Here is a 23423-nt window from a genome sequence, read left to right on the forward strand (position 1 = left end):
CCTTACTTTTGAGCAGGATCTCACTTTATAGTCCAGCCTGGCCTTGAACTCAAGACACTCCTGCCTCCACCTCCAGAGTGCTGGAACTACATGTGTGCACTACCACACCTGGCAGTCACTATAACAATCCTCTCAGTGAAGTCAATGATGGTCACCATCTAAGGACCACAGATGAAAACGTGATGGCCTATATATTCCTATATACTAAGCCATACTCTGTATGAGGAAACTTAAGAATGGCATATGCAGACTGAAAGACTGAGGGAAGAGGTACAGCTTCTACTCAGGTTCTTCCAGAAACAAATACCACAAAAAGGGGGAGGAGGGGACTTCAATAAACTAAAAGAACTTTATAACCTGTTTGGATCCTAGTTAAAATAAATCAACTGAAAAAAAACACTTGAGGTAATTTGGGAAATTGTGACACCGAGTATATTTTTGATTATCCTGAGAAATTTTTCACTTTTTAAGTATAATAAGCACATTATGGGTACAGGTGTAGGTTTTTTGTGGTTTTTCTTTTTGCTGCTACTAGGGTTTGAACTCAAGGCCTTGTATCTCGTGGGTATGGTTTTACATCCTGTCTCACTCATTCATTCTAAATATTCAGTGACAGTATGATGTCTAGATGCATTAAAATCATGTAGTGTATTTGTGGAAAAAAATACATATAAGATTAAAACTGAACAATGGGTATTTGTATTCTGTTGTATGTTTAACAACTTCTACAATAAAAGTTATATTTATGTGGTTGCCTATAAAACATGGGATAAGGGAAAGACTATACAATCTTATATTATATTATGAAAAACTACAATTGTATCATGTAATATGAAATGTGACTATAAAATATGTCATAAATAAACATGTAGGTAGCATAAGTAAATGGACCAAACAGTTTAAAGTAGTTGCGAGAATAGAATAGAACCAGGAAGTAATGAGAAATGTATTTTCTATACTTCTGTATTGTTTGAATTTGGTTTTTATAATGAGTATATATTTTGCCATTACTTATAATTTTTGAAGTTAAAAGGATGAAAAAGAATATTTCTTCAATAAAAAATAGTGCAAGCTGTTTTAAAAGATTATCTGTTAAATATAATTACCACTGATTATCTAGTATCTCTTCTAAAAACATCTCTCTAACATTGACTCTTGCTTCAGCTATCAAGATAAGTCTCCCAAAAATGAGTCCTAAAAGACCAACATTGAGCACAACTCAATCTGCTCCTAAAATTCCTAGAAATAACTGACACATGTACTATGGCCACTATATTAATTTTTGCATTTTCTGAGCTCATCTATGCACACTTAAATTGACATTTATGTCATGCCTAATTTAATTTTTTGTATATGCCGTATGTGCATGTGAACATCTTTAGGATGATTCTTATTATAGAGTTAATGTAAAGGAACTGTTGCTTCTGTTCTCTCCTCTTTCTCTCTCTCTTTTATCTCTTTTGCTGCTACTTCTAAGAAAATCACACTTCCAAAGTTTTATCTCACCCAGGACTAACTAAAATGCAGGCAAACAAACAGTTAATTCTTAGCCAGGTGCCAGTAGCTCATGCCTATAATCCTAACTACTCAGGAGACAAAGATCAGGAGGATCACAGTTCGAAGTCGGCCCTGGACAGATAGTTCCCAAAATCCTATCTCAAAAGTACCCTACTGAAAACAGGATGGGTAGAGTGGCTCAAATGGTAGAGTACCTGCCTAGCAAGTGAAGTTCAAACCCCCAGTGCCATACACACACAAAAAATAAAAAGTATCATTCTTTATCTTAGGTCTGAAGAAAAAGAATTTTTTGGTCAGTAACTTTAATCTATTTCATTCTGTTTTAACTGTAATTTGCATTCAATCTTCTTTTATAATTGAATCTATTAACAAGTATATTTTTGTAAATCACTACTGTATAAGTAAACAGTTTAAGATTGTTTTCCTTCCTTTTATTTTAGAATATAAGGTTACTAACAGTATTTGATTTTATTTTTAAAGAAGAAACAATGTTATTTAAGTTCAAAATTTTTTTTTAAATAATTATAAAATGCAAATTAGAAAGAGGTAAAACTCATCCAATAGGAAAGAAGTATGGCGGATAGTTTTGGATGAGAAAGCATTTTGTAAAGTAAACTTTGTCTTAAAGAACTATTTCAAAATGGAAAAAAGAGGGCTGAAAAAAAAAAAGGATTTGAAAACTGCCAAGTGAATGAGTAGATCTTTAAAAATAAATAAAAGGTGAAGGTTATCAAAAGTTTATATGTGCAATTAAATTGTCTATAATTTTTTAATTACCTAGAGAATATTCTAAGGTCAAAATTTAATGTACCGATAAAAAATTAACTTAATTCACTACATTCCTATAACAACAAGGTGGTCTTAATATTGTTCTTCTCTCAGTAACATTTGTGGAAAAAAATGTCTTAAAGGAAAGATTTTAAATTTATCAAGGAAATTGCTTGCATTTTCTATTGATCAAGCTTCTTACTATTTAGGAAATTTAAACTGAGTCAGTTCAGTTAAATATCTGTTCCTGTAAAAGTCTTTTAAGTGACCACTTGTAACTGAGGTGATAATTCTGTATGAACATGACCAAAAAAAATTTTCCCACTAAGCCAGGCACCAGTGGCTCATACCTATAATCCTAACTTCTTGGGAGGCTAAAATCAGGAGGATTGAGGTTTGAGGCCAGCCAGGGCAAATAGTACTTAGAGACCCCCACCTACAAACTAATAAAAGCAAAATGGACTGGTTCGAGTGGCAGAGCACCTGCTTCGCCGAGCATGAGTTCAAACCCCAGTGCCAACAACAACAACAAAAAATTCCCACTAGGTTTTCTATATGCTACTTTATTATCAATCAATCTACTGGAAACAACAGGTTAATTTTATCACCCAGTAGGAAAAACTTTGCAAGTCACAGAATTTTCTAATAGCTGCTTCATTGTTAATGAGATTTTATTAACAGCCAAATCTTTCCAAATGTAACATTGTAATGGGCTATATGCACAAGAACTCTTTCTTGGATAGCAAGGTAGCAGGATATAAAATCAACATAGAAAAATCATTAGCATTTCTATACACTAACAATGAGCAAACTGAAAAAGAATGTATGAAAACAATTCCATTTACAGTAGCCTCAAAAAAAATCAAATACCTAGGTGTAAACCTAACAAAAGATGTGAAAGACCTCTACAAGGAAAACTATACACTTCTGAAGAAAGAGATTGAGGAAGACTATAGAAAGTGGAGAGATCTCCCATGCTCATGGATTGGTAGAATCAACATAGTAAAAATGTCGATACTCCCTAAAGTAATCTACATGTTTAATGCGATTCCCATCAAAATTCCAATGACATTCATTAAAGAGATTGAAAAATCTACCGTTAAATTTATATGGAAACACAAGAGGCCACGAATAACCAAGGCAATACTCAGTCAAAAGAACAATGCAGGAGGTATCACAATACCTGACTTCAAACTATACTACAAAGCAATAACAATAAAAACAGCATGGTACTGGCACAAAAACAGACATGAAGACCAGTGGAACAGAATAGAAGACCCAGATATGAAGCCACACAACTATAAGCAACTTATCTTTGACAAAGGAGCTAAAAATATACGATGGAAAAATAGCAGCCTCTTCAACAAAAACTGCTGGGAAAACTGGTTAGCAGTCTGCAAAAAACTGAAACTAGATCCATGTATATCACCCTATACCAAGATTAACTCAAAATGGATCAAGGATCTTAATATCAGACCCCAAACTCTTAAGTTGATACAGGAAAGAGTAGGAAATACTCTGGAGTTAGTAGGTATAGGTAAGAACTTTCTCAGTGAAACCCCAGCAGCACAGCAACTAAGAGATAGCATAAATAAATGGGACCTCATAAAACTAAAAAGCTTCTGTTCATCAAAAGAAATGGTCTCTAAACTGAAGAGAACACCCACAGAGTAGGAGAAAATATTTGCCAACTATACATCAGACAAAGGACTGATAACCAGAACATATAGGGAACTTAAAAAACTAAATTCTCCCAAAACTAATGCACCAATAAAGAAATGGGCAAGTGAACTAAACAGAACTTTCTCAAAAGAAGAAATTCAAATGGCCAGAAAACACATGAAAAAATGCTCACCATCTCTAGCAATAAAGGAAATGCAAATTAAAACCACGCTAAGATTCCACCTCACCCCTGTTAGAACAGCCATCATCAGCAACACCACCAACAACAAGTGTTGGTGAGGACGCGGGGAAAAAGGAACCCTCTTACACTGTTGGTGGGAATGTAGACTAGTACAACCACTCTGGAAAAAAATTTGGAGGCTACTTAAAAAGCTAGACATCGATCTACCATTTGATCCAGCAATACCACTCTTGGGGATATACCCAAAAGACTGTGACACAGGTTACTCCAGAGGCACCTGCACACCCATGTTTATTGCGGCACTATTCACAATAGCCAAGTTATGGAAACAGCCAAGATGCCACAGCACTGACAAATGGATTAAGAAAATGTGGTATCTATACACAATGGAATTTTACGCAGCCATAAAGAAGAACGAAATGTTATCATTCGCTGGTAAATGGATGGAATTGGAGAACATCATTCTGAGTGAGGTTAGCCTGGCCCAAAAGACCAAAAATCGTATGTTCTCCCTCATATGTGGACATTAGATCAAGGGCAAACACAACAAGGGGATTGGACTATGAGCACACGATAAAAGCGAGAGCACACAAGGGAGGGGTGAGGATAGGTAAGACACCTAAAAAATTACCTAGCATTTGTTGCCCTTAACGCAGAGAAACTAAAGCAGATACCTTAAAGCAACTGAGGCCAATAGGAAAAGGGGAACAGGTACTAGAGAAAAGGTGAGATCAAAAAGAATTAACCTAGAAGGTAACACCCACGCACAGGAAATCAATGTGAGTCAACTCCCTGTATAGCTATCCTTATCTCAACCAGCAAAAACCCTTGTTCCTTCCTATTATTGCTTATACTCTCTCTACAACAAAATTAGAAATAAGGGTAAAAGAGTTTCTGCTGGGTATTGGGGGGGGAGGGAGGGGGTGGAGTGGGTGGTAAGGGAGGGGGTGGGGGCAGGGGGGAGAAATGAACCAAGCCTTGTATGCACATATGAATAATAAAAGAAAAAGGAAAAAAAAAAAAAAGAACTCTTTCTTGGTTACTGTTTGATCATTTCTTAGAGTCTTGTTATTGTAGGGTGATAGGACAACTGGATTAAACATTAGTTTTTTTGGGTTTTTCTTAATTGGGGGTGAGGGGGATGTCTTGAAGAGAAATCAAAAATTAGAGGTAACAGTGCAGATGAAGGAATCACAACATGTGACAAATAAAATTTTATTAAATAAAAATTTTACTGATTTTTTAAAAGACTAGTGAAACACACTACTATTATTTTAAGTAATTCTAACACAACTAGTGTCCTATATGTCTGTGATTTGGAGTATTATACAGCTGTGTGCCTGGACTTTACCTAAATATTGTGTAAACATTTGCAGAATTCAAAGTGTGTAAGTTTAGTCGTACATGTAAAATGGCCAGCTAATGCTCTTTTATTCAAAATGCATTGCCTCTAAACCTTCCACATTAAAAAAAAAAGGGACCAATGAAATTTTTGGCATTTCCAATGTTTGTAATCAGTAAAATTCAGGAATTTTGGACAATCCTGCTATATAAAACCTGGTCTAAAATTATTTGTCTTAACAAAGTGAGTGTTGTTATACATATGAGACATACTTGTACCTTAGGCAATAAGGTTACTTAGGATCACTGGCACTGTACCCCTAACTTGTAAGAAATCAAATGGTTTGAGTATTGTCAGTGCCATACACCTGTTATCTACCTAGCCAAAGATTCCAAATTTTATTCAGTAGTCTTTTTAGTAGTCTATCCTCATGGAGTTATTTTAAAAGGATCCCACACACAATTTATTTAACTGGATGTCTTCTTTTATTCCCTCTATATTCTGCTTCATAATGATTTGTAGTTTTAGTCTTAAGCAATAAGTGCTTTTGACTTACATACTTCAGCTATTGTCCCTTCTCCTGTACTAATTTACCACTGGTCAAGAAATCTGTAAAGCCAGATCGGCTGACACTCCAATTCCCTCAAGATTGAGAAATGTTCAAATATAAGGGAGGAACAGTAAGAAGTGCTTAAACTGTTTCTGCTGAAAAGGACTCCTTACTTGGAGGCCTTACGACTTAACTAAATTAATGAATTAACTAAACACAGGAGAAAAGCTCCATTTTGTACCCATTGTCCTTTGCTCTGAGCCATTCTCTATTATTGCCACCTTGAAATCAGGAAGGACAGGAATTATTGATAGCATCTTTATGATAAGGGACAGAAACTACCCCTAAGGAATAATGGAAACTTGCAAGACAGACCATCCTCCAATCTAACCCTCCAATTGAGAAAAATTCCCTAATGATGAAGCTGTACCCTGTTTCTTTTTTTTTTTTTTGTCATACTGGGGTTTGAACTCAGAGCATCATGCTTGCTAGGCAGGCACTCTACCAAGCCTCTCCACCCACCCACGCCTATACCCTGAAGCAGGACCATGTCTTGGGAACCAGATTCCTTCCCTCAAGTGATGACAACAATAACATTTTTCCCAGAACCCTTGGAGAACCAGAACTGAGATAATGTCCAACCAAGGCCATACCTGTGACTGGGACTGTATAACTTGCAAACCTTTTGAAATAATTCTTTTGCCTATTTAAAGCTAAAGCTCACTGGAGGTGAGGTTCAAGTGGTAGAGTCCCTACCTTGTAAGCATGAAGAACTGAGTTCAAACCCCGGTACCATTTAAAAAAAAAAAAAGTTAAAGCTCATATCTGAACACTGAAGATAGCTAAAAATGGGGTGAGTGTTTATTTTGTCTATTCCCACAGTATATCCCAAGCCATGTAATAAATTTCCTTTCTCTGTCTTTCAAAAAAACAGAAGCAAACCATCCTGTACATTCCTCTGTACTTCCTATGACTCTACAATTATTCAAATAAAAAAATTAAGCAAATCATTACAGGTGGGAACATACATGCTGACAGGCACAAATGACTATTACACTAGACTAAAATACAGGCAACAAAATTGAAATTTTTTTTCAACTTAAAAAGTGCAAAACAGAGAAAAAAAAGAAAAAGAAAAAAAGATGCTCCAGAAAAGACAACATTTGTAGTTCTCATGAGCAGGCAGGTATTTAAAAAGCTCTCATTTTGAGCACACAAGGGAGGGGTGAGGATAGGTAAGACACCTAAAAAACTAGCTAGCATTTGTTGCCCTTAATGCAGAGAAACTAAAGCAGATACCTTAAAGCAACTGAGGCCAATAGGAAAAGGGGACCAGGAACTAGAGAAAAGGTTAGATTAAAAAGAATTAACCTAGAAGGTAACACCCATGCACAGGAAATCAATGTGAGTCAATGCCCTGTATAGCTATCCTTATCTCAACCAGCAAAACCTCTTGATCCTTCCTATTATTGCTTATACTCTCTCTACAACAAAATTAGATAAGGGCAAAATAGTTTCTGCTGGGTATTGAGGGGGGGAGCGGGAGGGGGTGGAGTGGGTGGTAAGGGAGGGGGTGGGGGCAGGGGGGAGAAATAAACCAAGCCTTGTATGCACATATGAATAATAAAAGAAAAATGAAAAAAAAAAAAAAAAAAAAAGCTCTCATTTTGAAACAGGCTAAGTAACTTTATAAGGTTACACACATGCATTCAGGCCAGGACTAGAAACCAAGTTTTCTGTCTTCTATGATTCTTTCACCCAGAGGGCTAACCAAGAAGAATAAAAGCCAGATACAGTAATATAAGATAAAATTTTCTTTCCTTCTTTCCAGCCTAAAAACACAATTCTTATTTTGAAAACCAGAATGCCACAATTACTCATTTATTTTTAAATAATTTTCAAAATTATACCACCCTAAAATAACTTCTGTGTGTAAGAGCTGTTACTTTGATACTGACTTCTTTCGAAAACCCAAGAATCCAGTTTCCAAATTAAGGCCATGCTATAAAGTATTTCGATACATCACAATGAATAAACAAAGGCCATTCAAAAATAATATACCCTGATTATATGAGAAACCTTCCTCCCACATCTTTCTTCAAGATTCCTTTCTTGTCTCTAGTGCTAGTTTCTTGTTTCTTTTCTCCTGTTCATACCCTACATGAATTTTCCCCAAATTCCTCTTATCTTTTTTAATTTCACATTCTCATGGGAACCAAAGTAACATTTTACTACAAAGGAGGTGCATTGACCTTATTTATGTAAATCTTTCTCCTTCATGCTGCTGATATTTTTAGGCTAGAAAATTGTGGGTTATTCAGTAGCATCCGTGGCCTCCACTCACCAGGTGCTAATACCAACTCCCAGTTGTAACAACTAGAAGTATCTCCCAAATGCCTTCTGGAGACAGAATTATCCCCAGCTTTAAAAAAAAAAAAAAAATACACTGGTAAAGATATAATTCACCATGAAAACCTCAGTACAATCAACTCTGTGGGGAATATAAGCTACAGAATAAGCATACTATTAAACATCAAATCACTAGAAAACATGGAGTGAAACTAAAAATAAAAAGTTGATACAAGAAATTTAAGGCTCCCAAACTTAGCAAATGAAAGAGAAAGGTGTAAGTTGCACTTCTTTCTTCCTCTTACTTCTTAGATCTTTTTATGCACTGTTTTGGAGGAAGTCTAAGCATGTTTTTTCAATAACAGCAACTGTAGTAGAAGGAAATAACTTAAAGGAATTCTACCTAATTGCAAAGCAAACAAATGTGAGTGCCAAACCACAACCTTTCTCCTTTCTTTCCTGCTTATTATCTAAACAAATAGCTACGTTTAGGTACTTTCAGTGTACAAGATAAACCTGGGCTCCACATTCAGACTGAATGAGATCATACTGGTGTCTAAAGTACTTCTTTAGGAGAAAATATTGTAATTAGATCCAAAAACACTGTTATTTGGAGCCACATATTTTCACTTATGAATAGAACAAGGCCAATCCCAAATAAATGCATATCACATATTAATAACATCCTTTAAACATATTTTTAATTACAATTTCTGTTCTATGTCCTACACTCTTCTATGTTTTGAGAGTTATACTTTTTTATGTACTTTTTTTTAAGAAGAAAATGCTTTCGTTGTTGCTTTGAAGTGCCCCATTTGGGAAGTTTTAACACTATCAAGGATTTAAGTTTAACCAGCAAGGAATTTAAGCTGCTGAAACCAAGGAGGATATCTTAGTCATCAAGTGCTTCCCGCATAAATAAAGTAAGCATTCAATAAAATATATGCTCAGCAAGCAACCTCTTCTGATCTTTAGTTACACACACATAACTGGTTGCAATTATCACAGACAACCTGAAGTGTGTCTTACTTTTTATGATTAACATTTGTCATTTTAACACCAATACTATATCTTTCTCTCTAAGCTGGGATAGGCTCTCAGACCCAGCTAAGGCTAAGCAGGCATGGGCTCTTTAGGGTTCTACTTGCCTGAGGGTTCTCAGGAGCTACTAAGGAGTGAGTTAAATCATGAAAAACATCTCACTACAAGAAATACGTGTTAAAGGGAAAAGGGCATTCCTCGGGTTTGAGAATGGTTTCTGACCTATAATACAACATGTTTGTAGATATCATTTTCTGACTTATCATCAACTTTAGTAGTACCCTAATTCTATGTTAAGGTAAAGGTAAACACATTCAATAACATCTGCATGGTTAAAAACTAACCAAATTAAGTGAATTTCTCAGGTTCCCTCACTCACTCTTAAAAGATATGCCTAAGCAGTGCCCCACATAAGATCACGTCGCAAAACTCCAACTGATAACAGATCACATTTTCAGCTGGACACAGTGGCTCACACTTGTAATTCTAGCTACTTAGTAGGCAGAGATCAGGAGGATTGAGCGTCGAGGGCAGCCCTGAGAAAAAGTTCTCAAGGCCCCACCCATCTGGGTGAAGTGGAGGACCTGTCATCCCACCTTACGAGGGGAAGCATAACTAGGACTGTGGTCCAGGCCCATCCAGGTGAAAATGAGACCCTATCTCAATAATAACCAATACAAAAAGGGCTGGAAGAGTGGGTCAAGTGGTAGAGCACCTGCCTACAAGTGTAAGGCCCTAGGTTCAACCCCAGAGTACCAACAACAACAAAATGGTCACATTTTCCATCACAAAATGGAAAATATCATCTCTACACAAACAACCCAATGCAATCCAACTTTAGTTGGGTCCATGTTGGACCCATTCCAACATGGTGTGGTATGGGTTTGTTGCTGTGATAATAGGAGGGCTAGGCTCACTTATGAGGCAATTTCTCAACACAAACTCAAAGACTGACTGGCATCACTCCAAGGCTCAGGGATGTACACATACCATACCAGGTATCAAAGAGAAAAAAAGGAGCCTCATGAGTTAGCTATGTCATGTGTCTGAGTATGTGGAAGAAAAAAGCTTCCAGTTCCTTAGAGGACACATCTTTTGGGTGATTCCATAGTAAAGCAGTATATTTTGGGAGGTTTTTTGGCAGGACTGGGGTTTGAACTCCAGGGTTGGCACTTGCAAAGCAAGTATTCTACCATTTGAGCCACACCTCCTAAACCAGTTATTTTTTTTTCATTTTTCTTTTATTATTCATATGTGCATGCAAGGCTTGGTTCATTTCTCCCCCCTGCCCCCCCACCCCCTCCGCCCCCTCCCTCTCCCCTCCCTCAATACCCAGCAGAAACTATTTTGCCCTTATTTCTAATTTTGTTGTAGAGAGAGTATAAGCAATAATAGGAAGGAACAAGGGGTTTTGCTGGTTGAGATAAGGATAGCTATACAGGGCATTGACTCACATTGATTTCCTGTGCGTGGGTGTTACCTTCTAGGTTAATTCTTTTTGATCTAACCTTTTCTCTAGTACCTGTTCCCCTTTTCCTATTGGCCTCAGTTGCTTTAAGGTATCTGCTTTAGTTTCTCTGCGTTAAGGGCAACAAATGCTAGGTAATTTTTTAGGTGTCTTACCTATCCTCACCCCTCCCTTGTGTGCTCTCGCTTTTATCGTGTGCTCATAGTCCAATCCCCTTGTTGTGTTTGCCCTTGATCTAATGTCCACATATGAGGGAGAACATACGATTTTTGCTCTTTTGGGCCAGGCTAACCTCACTCAGAATGATGTTCTCCAATTCCATCCATTTACCAGCAAATGATAACATTTCGTTCTTCTTCATGGCTGCATAAAATTCCATTGTGTATAGATACCACATTTTCTTAATCCATTCGTCAGTACTGTGGCATCTTGGCTGTTTCCATAACTTGGCTATTGTGAATAGTGCCGCAATAAACATGGGTGTGCAGGTGCCTCTGGAGTAACAGTCTTTTGGGTATATCCCCAAGAGTGGTATTGCTGGATCAAATGGTAGATCGATGTCTAGCTTTTTAAGTAGCCTCCAAATTTTTTTCCAGAGTGGTTGTACTAGTCTACATTCCCACCAACAGTGTAAGAGGGTTCCTTTTTCCCCACATCCTCGCCAACACCTGTTGTTGGTGGTGTTGCTGACGATGGCTATTCTAACAGAGGTGAGGTGGAATCTTAGCGTGCTAAACCAGTATTTTTAACAGAGTAAATATTTAAAGTCAAATTTGGTAAGGTAAAATTTAAAGTGCTTTTTTGAAAATTAGTTTCAAAAACCAGCAACTAGTTTTGTACATATATCAATTCTAGGGGCTGGCAGAATGGCTCAAGTGGTAGAGTGCATGCCTAGCAAGCATGAGGTCCTGAGTTCTAACTGTAGTACCACAAAAAAAAAAAAAGAAAAGAAAAGAAAGTCCATTCTACATGTTTTAACTTCTCCTACTTAGCACAAAGATATCAAATTAATATGCTGGCATCTAAAACTGAGATCCAGCATGGACCTAACTTTGCTATATACTTCATTTTACAATTATTCACCATGAATAGCTTTTGAATTCATTTTCTTTAGACTGCCAGAGGTCTTTGGGTGGTTTTATTTTTCAATGGGACAGAGGTTTGAACTCAGGGCTTCACTCTACTGCTTAAGCGTGCTTTCTTGCCCAGAACCATGGTTCTCAAATCATGATTTTCCTGATGTGAGCCTCCCAAGTAGTTAGGATTACAGGTGTGAGCCAATGGCACCCAGTGAATGCCAGAGGCAAAGAAAAATTTCTGAACATGTTCCATCATACCTGCTACTCTAAAAGAGAAAAACCAAAAGAGATTTCATATTCCCCTTGTTATTTTCACAATAATACAAAGTTACCTTTGTCCATCCCAGTCTTTTTTCTTTCTTTCATTTTTTTTTCCCCGAAGGGCGGAGAAAGGAAATTTATTACACTGCCAGATAATGGTTAGAGGCAAAGTAAGCACTCAACCTATCTTCAGCCGTCTTCAAGATACAGACTTTAGCTTTAACTTTAAAAAGACAAAGAGAAAAGGGAACAGGTACTAGAGAAAAGGTTAGATCAAAAAGAATTAACCTAGAAGGTAACACCCACGCACAGGAAATCAATGTGAGTCAATGCCCTGTATAGCTATCCTTATCTCAACCAGCAAAAACCCTTGTTCCTTCCTATTATTGCTTATACTCTCTCTACAACAAAATTAGAAATAAGGGCAAAATAGTTTCTGCTGGGTATTGAGGGGGGGAGAGGGAGGGGGCGGAGTGGGTGGTAAGGGAGGGGGTGGGGGCAGGGGGGAGAAATGAACCAAGCCTTGTATGCACATATGAATAATAAAAGAAAAATGAAAAAATAAATAAATAAAAAATAAAACGACAAAGAATTAGGATAGGAACGACAGTATGCATAAACAGTCCCAGTCACAGGTGTGGTCTTATTTTGGGAGCGTTCTGGAAAAGTTGTTATTTTAGGTCCTGAGGAGGCTCTGGTGCTCCCTTCCTTTGGGGCAGTTTCCTCCAGCCCTCCCTATGAACATGATAAATCCAGTCCTTCCTGACTTGTAAGGCAACTGTAAGGGACTGTAAGGTGAATGACTTAGACAAAGACAAACGCAAAATTGAGGCAGGGATGCCAAGCTTTTCTCATGTGTTTAGTTCATTCATAGGCCCAAGTAAGGCGTCAGTGCTTTTCAGTAAAACAAGTTTCAGCACCTCTTACAATTCCCCACTTATGTTTGAACATTTTTCAGTCTTGAGGGAATTAGTCCACCCCAGTTTTTTTAAATATTACTTAGAGTAGGTGTTCAGAAATTATGCTGTATTTCCTCACTGACACAGTGTTATAAATGGTAGTCAAAATCTACTTATTCCCAGTGTAACTAATGTGTGGTGAGGCTTACTGAGTCCTCAAATTCCTCTTTCATTACAGGAAGATGTTTCAGTAAATGCTTTCAAACATCCTGTATTGCAAAAACTTAGTCAGCTGATTCTTGAAGAACATTCCCCACGGGAAACATGTTGACTCACTACACTTGCTGCCAGTACCTCATAACTGGTCTCCCAATCTCCAGCCTCTCCCTCCTAGATTCTATCCTTCATCCTAATATCAGTGTTCCGTTGAAAATCTGAGTGTCACACCCAGTTAAAAACTTCACTGCCCAAAGAACTTCCTACAGAGTAAAATCTGAACGTCAACTGGTACCAACCTATCTTAGTTTTAGCTTCTATAACTAGTCACACTGACATTCTCCTCATTTCTCTCAAACTAGTCTTGTAATAATCTTTATTCTGCTTAGAATGCATTCATATCTTTTTACTTGAAAAATTCACTTTCTCTATAAAATCTGCCCGAACATCCCTCAGATGTACTTAGCACATTTTCTCACCCTTTGCCCCCTCCACAACCATTGAGGGTAGCATTTGTAGGAGTTTGATAAATGATGTGGCTAAGTTTTAAAGGAGTTATACCAAAGCTTAAATGAGGACCTCACCATAACCGGTTGAAGCCACAGTTAAAAAGCATAAGACTATTATTCCACTCAACTGTATGCAGGTATGTAATAATAAACATATACATGAACTAAATTAGTCTGATTTATATTTGCAAACAGAATCATGGACTCCTGATGTATAATGTATTTCACCTTAAATATTGGTAGATGTTAACTATTTAGAAGACCACAAGAAAAGTTGTGTAACCAAGAAAAGATTTGACAACGTCCTACTGAAAAAAATTTTCAGTACTTTAAATTCCAAGATTTCCACACAGAGGCAAACTGAATTTAAAAAGAAAAGGCCAAAGATAAGAAAAAAATGTACTTAGTTTCGTGAAGGTCAGCAGTCCTGCACAGAAATCTTTCATTATCACCTTGGAACAACTCTCAGGCAACAATGTAGTGAACCCTCCCACTCTCCATCGTATTCATCTTTCACAGAGAAAACGCGACCGTGCACACAATCACCTAATGCAACAGCCAAAATCAGCACCTCATTTCCAGAAAGAATCTAGAGTTGATAATTGGTTTCCATCAAGCTTGGGCATCTCCAAATGTAACTATTTTACACATTCACGGTAAGTTTCATAATTCAAAAGCGATCTCTCTTAAATGATTTAATACTTAACAAGAATCTTCTGAGTTAAACAGAGCCGGGATTATTTGTCCGGATTTAAGACAATCGGAACCCAGTACGAACACTGATAAAAGACTGGCTTTAGAAAGGTAGCACTTCGTTTCCAAAAAAAAAAGTACTCCTCCTAAAACAAAAATGGCCCAAGAAAAACGAGCCTTTTCCTTTACTTCATCATTACATGTTTAGCTCTGTACACCTAGCGGGTGACTCCGCTAATAAAATGAACGTCAAAAATCTCCAATTATGATAACCAGAAGCAAAAGTTCACGTTCCCGTCTCGGCCCAAGTGACATCAACTCCACAAGCGAGGGCAAGCTCCGTTTCTCAAAACATTACATGTGAACGCACCCTCGGCACGCACCCAGCCTCCAGGGCTCTCACAGACTCCCCGAGGTCAGCCTGTGACCCCGAGTCGTCCCCGAGAGTCTGGGGGGGCCCAGTGGTGGGGGTGGGGTGCAGCGCCCAAGTCTCCGCCAAGTGGGAGACGAGGAAGAGGACCCAGACACCAGACCGCTCCAAGAACGGTTTGGGGCACTGGACCCAAAACACAGCCTCGGGTCTGGCTGTGTCTGCACACCAGGAGGGCGGCTGTGCCTCCCGGTCTCGGGTCCCGTCCCCAGCCCAGGTTCCTCCACTCCCAGGCACCACCGGTTTAGCTCCGAGCGTCCCAGCGCGGGGACACAGCAATTCCAAAGGACCGAGGAGGCGGACACCCACCTGACCGCTCCCCAGCGAGAACTGGGCCCACCAGGCCACACAACAGCAACCACTGGAAAGGAAGGGTCCCAGCGGGCGAGCCCGCGCCCGACCCCATCTCGAAAGATTCTGCAGGTTCCTCTCAACGCTGGGTCGCCTCTGCCCCGGTCTCTTCCATCATTTTGTAACCCTCCCGGGGCCCCAAGGCTAGCCGGGATGCGCGCGCCCGGGACGAGCACGCGCGCGGCACTGACGCAACCCGGCCCTTGGTCCGAGCTCGCTCCCGACATCGCGTTCGCTGTGCTGACGTAGGGACAAATGTAGTTCTCGGCGGGAGAATGGGGATTTCCAAACTGGCCGCAGAAATACGCACCAATGGGCCCCGCCCAGTTGCTATACTCCCCGCCCCCTTTGCTCCGGGTCCGCCTACTTTGGGGGTCGAGGGAACCGATTGGACGAAGCACCGAGCAAAAGCCGGAGGAGAGTGAGACCCAGCAGAAGAACTGAAAAGTCGAAGAGACGCGTAGCCCCGCCTCCTTGCTCCGCCTCTTCTGATTGGTTACAAGGTGGGCGGAGCGTCTGAGCACGCACCCATTGGCTGTTTGGCGGCGCGGAGCAAGGCTACGCGGAAAGGCCTGACAAGGCAGGTCTTGGGTCGGCCGTGCCGGCCTGGGTTTGTGTGGGAGACTCCTGGGAAGATGGTGCTGGGTGGTTGCCCAGTGAGTTACTTACTTCTGTGTGGCCAGGCGGCTTTACTGCTGGGGAATCTACTGCTGCTGCATTGTGTCTCCCGGAGCCACTCGTACAATGCCACCGCCGAGCTGGAGCTCACATCGGCTGCCGCCGTCCACCCAGACGGCTCCGCCGGTGCTCCGAGCTGGGAGTACGGTGACCCTCACTCGCCGGTCATCCTTTGCTCTTACCTGTAAGCTGCCCGGTCGTCGAGGCGGGCGGAGGCGGAGACGGGGCCCGGGATGTTTGCACGTTGTGGGAAGGAAGGGGGAGGGGAGAGGCTTCCTTGTTTTAGACTGTCCACCTGCTGACCCCACAGTAGCGCGGCGGTGGTGATGACAGGTTCCTCGCTGCTCTCGTGCAGGGGGTAAATAACCCTGTGTGTCGGCGGCAGATCCTTTGGGATCCCAAAAGAGGAATACGTAGGGAGGAGTGACATAGCCTCTGGAAGAAGCGTACCTCGTTGTCTTTCGTCTCCCGCACCCTTTAGCCAAAGGATAATCCACCCGTACTGAGACAAAAATTGGGTGAACGGTTTGTCGCTGCCTAACGCAACATCCTGCAGAACCAAGCCTTTTTGTTTGTTTGTTTGGTGGGAGTGGGGTTTGAACTCAGGGCCTGGTGCTTGCAAAGTAGGCGCTCCACCTCTTGAGCCGCGCCTCCAGCCCCACCAAGCCATTTTTTAACATTTCTTTTTGATCAAATAAGAAAAGGTGTTTAGGAAATACAGAGAGAATCCTTGGGTTTAAATGTTTCCCCCATAGGGTTGTGGTTGTTTACCTAGCAAAGAGAGGAAACCAGTGACAGGAGTAGAATCCATGTAGAAACAGAACCAGAAACACCTCCCCCCTTCCCAACAAAGAGTCACTTGTGCGGCTGTCAGTTTGACCTGCGGTGTTTTAACACCACCACTTGGCTTGGGAAGATGGTCTACACAGTGAAATTGAGCACCAGAGAACTTAGTGAAGAGATGTCTCTTGCCTGTTATGATGACGCATTTGATTATGCATCTAAACAGCAGTTTGCAAGAGGATGATGCTTATGATCTTACTGGTGATTTACAGGCCTGACGAATTTATAGAATGTGAAGACCCAGTGGATCATGTTGGAAATACAACAGCATCCCAGGAACTTGGTTACGGTTGTCTCAAGGTGAGTGTTTTGTTATTTAGGCAAACTCTTCCATAAGGAAATAATACTGGCTGGATGCTATTACAAAAAAAGCTTAAACACATACAAAGTTGCATGTTTTTTTTAAAGAAATCATTCCAAATGACTGTTACTGGAATTCCTAGCATGGCAGGGGTCAGTGGCTGTACAACACATTTGTTTTCCTCAAGAAGGAGCAGTTTCTGCCAAAACCATCCAGATTTGAAGCTAAAACATCAGCTCACCTTCAATGTATGCCCTTTCTTAAAAGAAAAAAAAAAAAAGCTATGCACTTTCTTTTTTTTTTTTTTTTTTTTTTTTTGCAGCACTGGGGTTTGAACTCAGGGCCCCAGTGCTTGCTAGGCAGGTGCTCTACAACTTGAGTCATTCCAGCAGCCCAGCTATGCACGTTCTAACTCTTTGTTAGACATCTGGGGAAAAATTCTCCTGTTTATAACAGGTGTTTTTTTCACCAGACAAGTAGATTCCACATGTCTTTAGATAGATAGGGTCTATCAATCAGTACATGCCTTTGTAGGAGGTTAAACTATTCTAGGGGAAGCCTTTCTAACAGTGACCTCCTGGAATAGAAAGAAGTCACTCTAATTAATTAATAATATCTCTAAAACTGGGTGTACACTTCCTACTCAGTCTCTCAAAAACCAGGGAATTTCATGTATTTCCTCCACACCGTGAACTCACCATATTATAATGCAAGATTCAACCAGGTGTTAAGAGAATTATGGACAAACTTTTTTTTGTACTAACTCTGACATGGGAATAAACTTGACAGTAGTAAAAACAGAAAGGTAACTCTTAGCCAGGTGTTGTGGCTCACACATATAATCCCAGCTACTCTGGAGGCAGAGATTAGGAGAATTGAGGTTTGAGGCTAGCCCAGGCAAAAAGTTAGATTGACCCCCATCTCTACCAACAAGCCAAGCATGATGGTCCATCTGTGATCCCAGCTACAGGAGAGGCCATAGGTGGGAGAATTGAGGTCTGAGGCCAGCCCCAGGCTCTGAGACCCTACCTGAAAAATAACTAAAGCAAAACAGGGTTGGAGGCATGGCTTAAGTGAGAGGCCTACCTAGCAAGTGCAAAGCCCTGAGTTCAAATGTTAGTACTGGCAAAAAAAGAAAGGCAACTCTTACTGAATCGTGAATAAAAAAGTATTTTAAATGCATTGAAATTTTATTTTATTCATAATTATTGGTAAATTGATTAGCATTATATAGAGATAAATTACTTTGCCCATTTTAAAAGCTGAGTTTTCTGTCAAGGTACTCAAACTCTTCCTCTCTCAGAAGTCCTAGAGGACTGAAGTACTACAGTACTCAGTACTTCTGTACGCAGGAGGTATGAGGACTGAACATGGTTATTTTCCAATCTCTTCTTTTTGAAGAACACTGCCAACAAAAGCAGTAGTAAGTCACAAATAAGGTACCAATAAAAAATGTACAGCTGGTCTGGTGGCTTGGCTCAAGTAGTAGAGTGCCTGCATAGCAGGCAAAGCCCTGAGTTCAAACCCTAGTACTGAAAAAAAGAAAAAAAAAATGTACACCTAGTCAGTGCCAGTGGCTCACACATAGTGATTCTAGCTACTTGGGAAGCAGAGATCATGATGATCACAATTCGAAGCCAGCCATGGCAAATGGTTTGTGAGACCCTATTTCAAAAATACCCAACACAGACTGCTGGTGGAATGGCTTAAGTGGTAGGATGCCTGCCTAGCAAGCATGATGGAGGCCCTGAGTTCAAACCCCAGTACTACCCAAAAAAATGTACAGCTGCTCTCTGTCTGCTAGCATTCAGTTAAGCAATGGAGAAGAGACCCATTTGTAAAATTCTTGGCTGGAATTTAAGCTTTCATGTGGGATAGATCACAGATACCTAATAATCGCACATTCAGATAAAGTCCTAATTCAGATGACATTCTGATTATTTCCTAATTTACTCTATAAAGACAGACCTGAAATACACATTGACTTTTTAAATTCCCATTCTCAAATGCTACATTATGTGCTCTTTTTCCTGTAAGTATAAGAACAATTAAAGCACTGTGTCCATCTCCACTAAATAGCATTTAATTAAATTAGTATTTTTTAGTATATACTGAAGAAGTCAGTCACGAGGAAAAAAGTTTATTTAAAACAATGTAATTTAGGTGGACTTAATCTGAAAAAAAGGCTGGGCTTTCCCCCAGCCTTGTTAGATTAATTTCAGTAACAAGACAGCTTTTATTAATGAATGTATGTTTGTGTCACTTGCTTTGGTGAATTTGTTTTGGTCTTGGTGGGTGTGCCACAGTTTGGTGGTCAGGCCTACAGCGATGTGGAACACACTTCAGTTCAGTGCCGGGCTCTGGATGGGATTGAATGTGCCAGTCCTAGGACCTTCCTACGAGAGAATAAACCTTGTATCAAGTAAGTGTTGCTTTTTCTGTGGTTGTTTTGTGCTGCTGGGAATTAAACCCAGGCTGTTAAGCACCTGCTGTCCCACTGAACTACACTCCTATCCTACAGTGTTACTTTGAAAGGAATCTTTGGTATTTGAATGGAGGTAAATTCATTTCCTTGTCATTTTTTGGTGTGACTTTTTTCTTTTAAGTGTTAAAGAGGGAATGTGATGGATGGGACATGCCTGTAATCCCAGCACTCAGGAGGCAGAGACCAGAATATCACAAGTTCAAGACCAGGCTGGGCTATATAGTGAGACCCTGTCTCAAAAATAAAAAAAGCACAAAAGAGGAAATGTGATTACTCCTGTGTATATCCATTGACAAGAGGCAGTGGAGGACACTGGACTTTAGACCAGAAGTCCTATTGAATAGCTGAGTGCCTCTAAGCACTCAGAGTTCATCTCCTCATTCTAAGAGAGTTGAACCAGATGATCTAGCCCCAAAACTCCTAACAGGCATAAATCCTATAAAAATTGCCTTAATGTGCCAGGAATAAAGGGGTTTTTTTTAATTAAAAGTGGGGATTCCTCACTCTGACAATCAGTTGACCTGTATAAGGACAGAAACTCAGGAAATCCTGGCTTTTAGCTGCTACAAAACAGCGAGAAAGGTGTACAGATATGAGGTCTTTCAGGGAAAGACAGTGCTTCCTTAGAAAAGATCACTTAGAGGAACCAAGTGAGCCTCAGCAAAGGAGCTGCATAGAGGAGAGCAGGAGCCCAGGCTCCACTACACCATATGCAGCTATGCTTCATAATTCCTTGTCCAATCCAACCTCACAAAAGCCAGTGTTTGTTCCTCGAGGTCCTTTGTAGCCTAGCAAATAAATTTTGAGACCCTACACCAACCAGGGGAGTGGGAGGGCTAAAAGAGTGGATTGTAAAACTTTCTATTATTTTTTTATTTTTATTACGGTACTTGACACCTTAAAAAAAAATCTTTCTGGTTGGGGAGAGACTGCCTCTCCCAAGGCTAGTCAATTCTTAGAGATAGCAAAGGGCCCATCCCTTTGATAAGCAAATCAACCAATTCAGAATCATGCTTCATGTATCTGGCTGTATACCTATGAGACTATTACCCTGCTTTAATCATCTCAGGGCCAGGTGCCAGGCCACTCGGGACTACCCCCAACACCCTAGAGTCTTATGAAATTATTCAAACTATCCATTCCTGAACTGTTCTCACTGCCTTGTCTTGACTTTTCTGCAGAAACCCCAATAAAGGCAGTAGCCTAAACCTGCCCCTTGCTCCTGTCTTCTGACCATCCTGGTATCCCTGCATGTAGCCCTGCAGAGCAGGTCATGCCTCCTTTCTCTAGAACTCATAAGTATAATAAACTGGTTTTTTGTGAGATTCTTGTGTCTCCCTTAGTGGCTTCACCTAATGGACCATATCAAAAAAGAAAACAGGATCCAAGGCCACCAAGGGACTGCTGTGCTTATGTTAAATTCTTTCAACTTTAAGTGCTTCGGTTCTTACATAACAAAACATCTTCCTCTTCCTCCTCAGGTATACTGGACACTACTTCATAACCACTTTACTGTACTCCTTCTTCCTCGGATGTTTCGGAGTGGATCGCTTCTGTTTGGGACACACTGGCACAGCAGTTGGGAAGCTACTGACACTTGGAGGACTTGGCATCTGGTGGTTCGTTGACCTTATTTTGCTCATCACTGGAGGGCTGATGCCCAGTGATGGCAGCAACTGGTGCACTATTTACTGAAACGCGCTGCTGTCCTGCCCTGGGGCACTGACCTCTCAGCTCAACTCTGTGAGCTCAAAATTCTGCTCTGATGTGAGACCTGAACATCACTCACCTCTTTGGAGGGAATGGGTTTATTAAGAAGGATTCTTTGAACTTCGAATTTTCAACTCAAATCACACCATTTCTAGTCTTAGAAATGACAGGCAAACAATGTTGTGGTACTCAAATTTTTACCTTCCCTTGTGTACAAAATATAAAAGATAGTGACAACTTCGTTCCCGTGCATCGCTATCTCTTCAGTCCTCTGAAGCAGGCAGACCCATCAAGAGAACAAAGTGAATATTGTTACCCATGTGCCTTTCGTGAGCCTGAATCTCCATGCAGGTAAGATCAGAAGCTGAGCCAATGAAATCTTCAGCAGATATAGAAATGGCCATGGATTTTAACATACACTGAAATTCTGACTTTCTGGACTTAAATTGCAGAATAAATTCTACCAATGTGGAATGGCTATATGAGTATTTTCAGTAGGGAGAGTGAAACTGAAAATTGTTTTTCTTTGCTGAAAGCTACACATTTTTTTTTTTGAGTTCCCATTAGTTTATTAAAATAGGTATACATATACACATATTTGACAGACCTGTTGTCTTACTGTTTTTGGACAACCCCCTAGCCTCCATTCTTTTTTTTTTTTTTTTTTTTTTTATTATTCATATGTGCATACAAGGCTTGGTTCATTTCTCCCCCCTGCCCCCACCCCCTCCCTTACTGCCCACTCCGCCCCCTCCCTTTCGCCCTCTACCCCCTCAATACCCAGCAGAAACTATTTTGCCCTTATCTCTAATTTTGTTGAAGAGAGAGTATAAGCAATAATAGGAAGGAACAAGTGTCTTTGCTGGTTGAGATAAGGATAGCTATACAGGAAGTTGACTCACATTAATTTCCTGTGCGTGTGTGTTACCTTCTAGGTTAATTCTTTTTGATCTAACCTTTGTTCTAGTTCCTGGTCCCCTTTTCCTAATAGCCTCACTTGCTTTTAAGGTATCTGCTTTAGTTTCTCTGCGTTAAGGGCAACAAATGCTAGGTAATTTTTTAGGTGTCTTACCTATCCTCACCCCTCCCTTGTGTGCTCTGGCTTTTATCATGTGCTCAAAGTCCAATCCCCTTGTTGATCTAATGTCCACATATGAGGGAGAACATACGATTTTTGGTCTTTTGGGCCAGGCCAACCTCACTCAGAATGATGTTCTCCAATTCCATCCATTTACCAGCAAATGATAACATTTCGTTCTTCTTCATGGCTGCATAAAATTCCATTGTGTATAGATACCACATTTTCTTAATCCATTCGTCAGTGGTGGGGCATCTTGGCTATTTCCATAACTTGGCTATTGTGAATAGTGCCGCAATAAACATGGGTGTGCAGGTGCCTCTGGAGTAACCTGTGTCACAGTCTTTTGGGTATATCCCCAAGAGTGGTATTGCTGGATCAAATGGTAGATCAATGTTTAAAAGCTACATATTTGAAATGAAACACCCTATTAATAAACTATTGTATACCATTATTATGTTCCAGAGGAAGTATACACAATATAATAATTTCTTCATTGCAGTTATGTTTTGAAAACCAACAATATCATACATGTATAATTGAGCTGTTCCTTTTGGCAGAATTGTCGTATCCAAAAAATTAGTATTTGCCGATTTATAGAGCCCAAGGGATAAGTCAATAAAAAAAGATTTTATACAAGTAACTGTAAAACTCCTCTTCATGGTTAGATGTGATAAAATGAGAAGTCCACGCCTTTGAAAAGAAAAGCATCTTCCTATTTACAGGATATTGAATATAGGAACAAGGAGAAGGGGAACACATTGTCTCTAAGCAAGCATAAAAGGAAGAGTTCAGAATTATAAGTGCTTTTCAAAACTTGGTTCTCATCTTTTGTAATCTAAGTTAAGTAACTGTTAAGTTACTAAAAGGTGACTCAGTAAGCAAGTCACACCAAAACCCTGCTTTTCAGAATAATTTACAAATTCTAGAAACAAGATAAAACCACTCAAAATTTACTCTCATAATAACTGACTTAAAGGTCAGGAATTG

At 40.0% G+C, this 23423-nt stretch overlaps 2 protein-coding genes across 3 annotated transcripts in view; one reads left to right on the forward strand and one right to left on the reverse strand.

The window, feature by feature from the left end:
* The window catches only part of Adam9 (ADAM metallopeptidase domain 9), a 120866-nt gene extending 105334 nt beyond the window's left edge, over positions 1 to 15532 (reverse strand). Inside the window, exon 1 of one of the 2 annotated variants that reach the window (XM_074054618.1) lies at positions 15297 to 15532. In XM_074054618.1, the coding sequence (XP_073910719.1) occupies positions 15297 to 15393 (97 nt within the window). In that variant the 5' untranslated portion in view covers positions 15394 to 15532. The remainder of the gene's footprint in view (positions 1 to 15296) is intronic. The other variant, XM_074054617.1, reaches the window with a different exon arrangement.
* Positions 15533 to 15854: 322 nt separating this feature from the next.
* Positions 15855 to 21829, forward strand: Tm2d2 (TM2 domain containing 2). Its single transcript, XM_020164408.2, has 4 exons — positions 15855 to 16200; positions 17072 to 17159; positions 19467 to 19582; positions 21127 to 21829. The coding sequence occupies exons 1-4, from the start codon at positions 15974 to 15976 to the stop codon at positions 21338 to 21340; spliced, it is 645 nt and encodes a 214-aa protein (XP_020019997.1). The 5' UTR covers positions 15855 to 15973; the 3' UTR covers positions 21341 to 21829.
* The last annotated feature ends 1594 nt before the right edge of the window (positions 21830 to 23423 follow it).

This window comes from Castor canadensis, chromosome 14, assembly GCF_047511655.1.
Source record: "Castor canadensis chromosome 14, mCasCan1.hap1v2, whole genome shotgun sequence".
Lineage (NCBI taxonomy): Eukaryota > Metazoa > Chordata > Mammalia > Rodentia > Castoridae > Castor > Castor canadensis.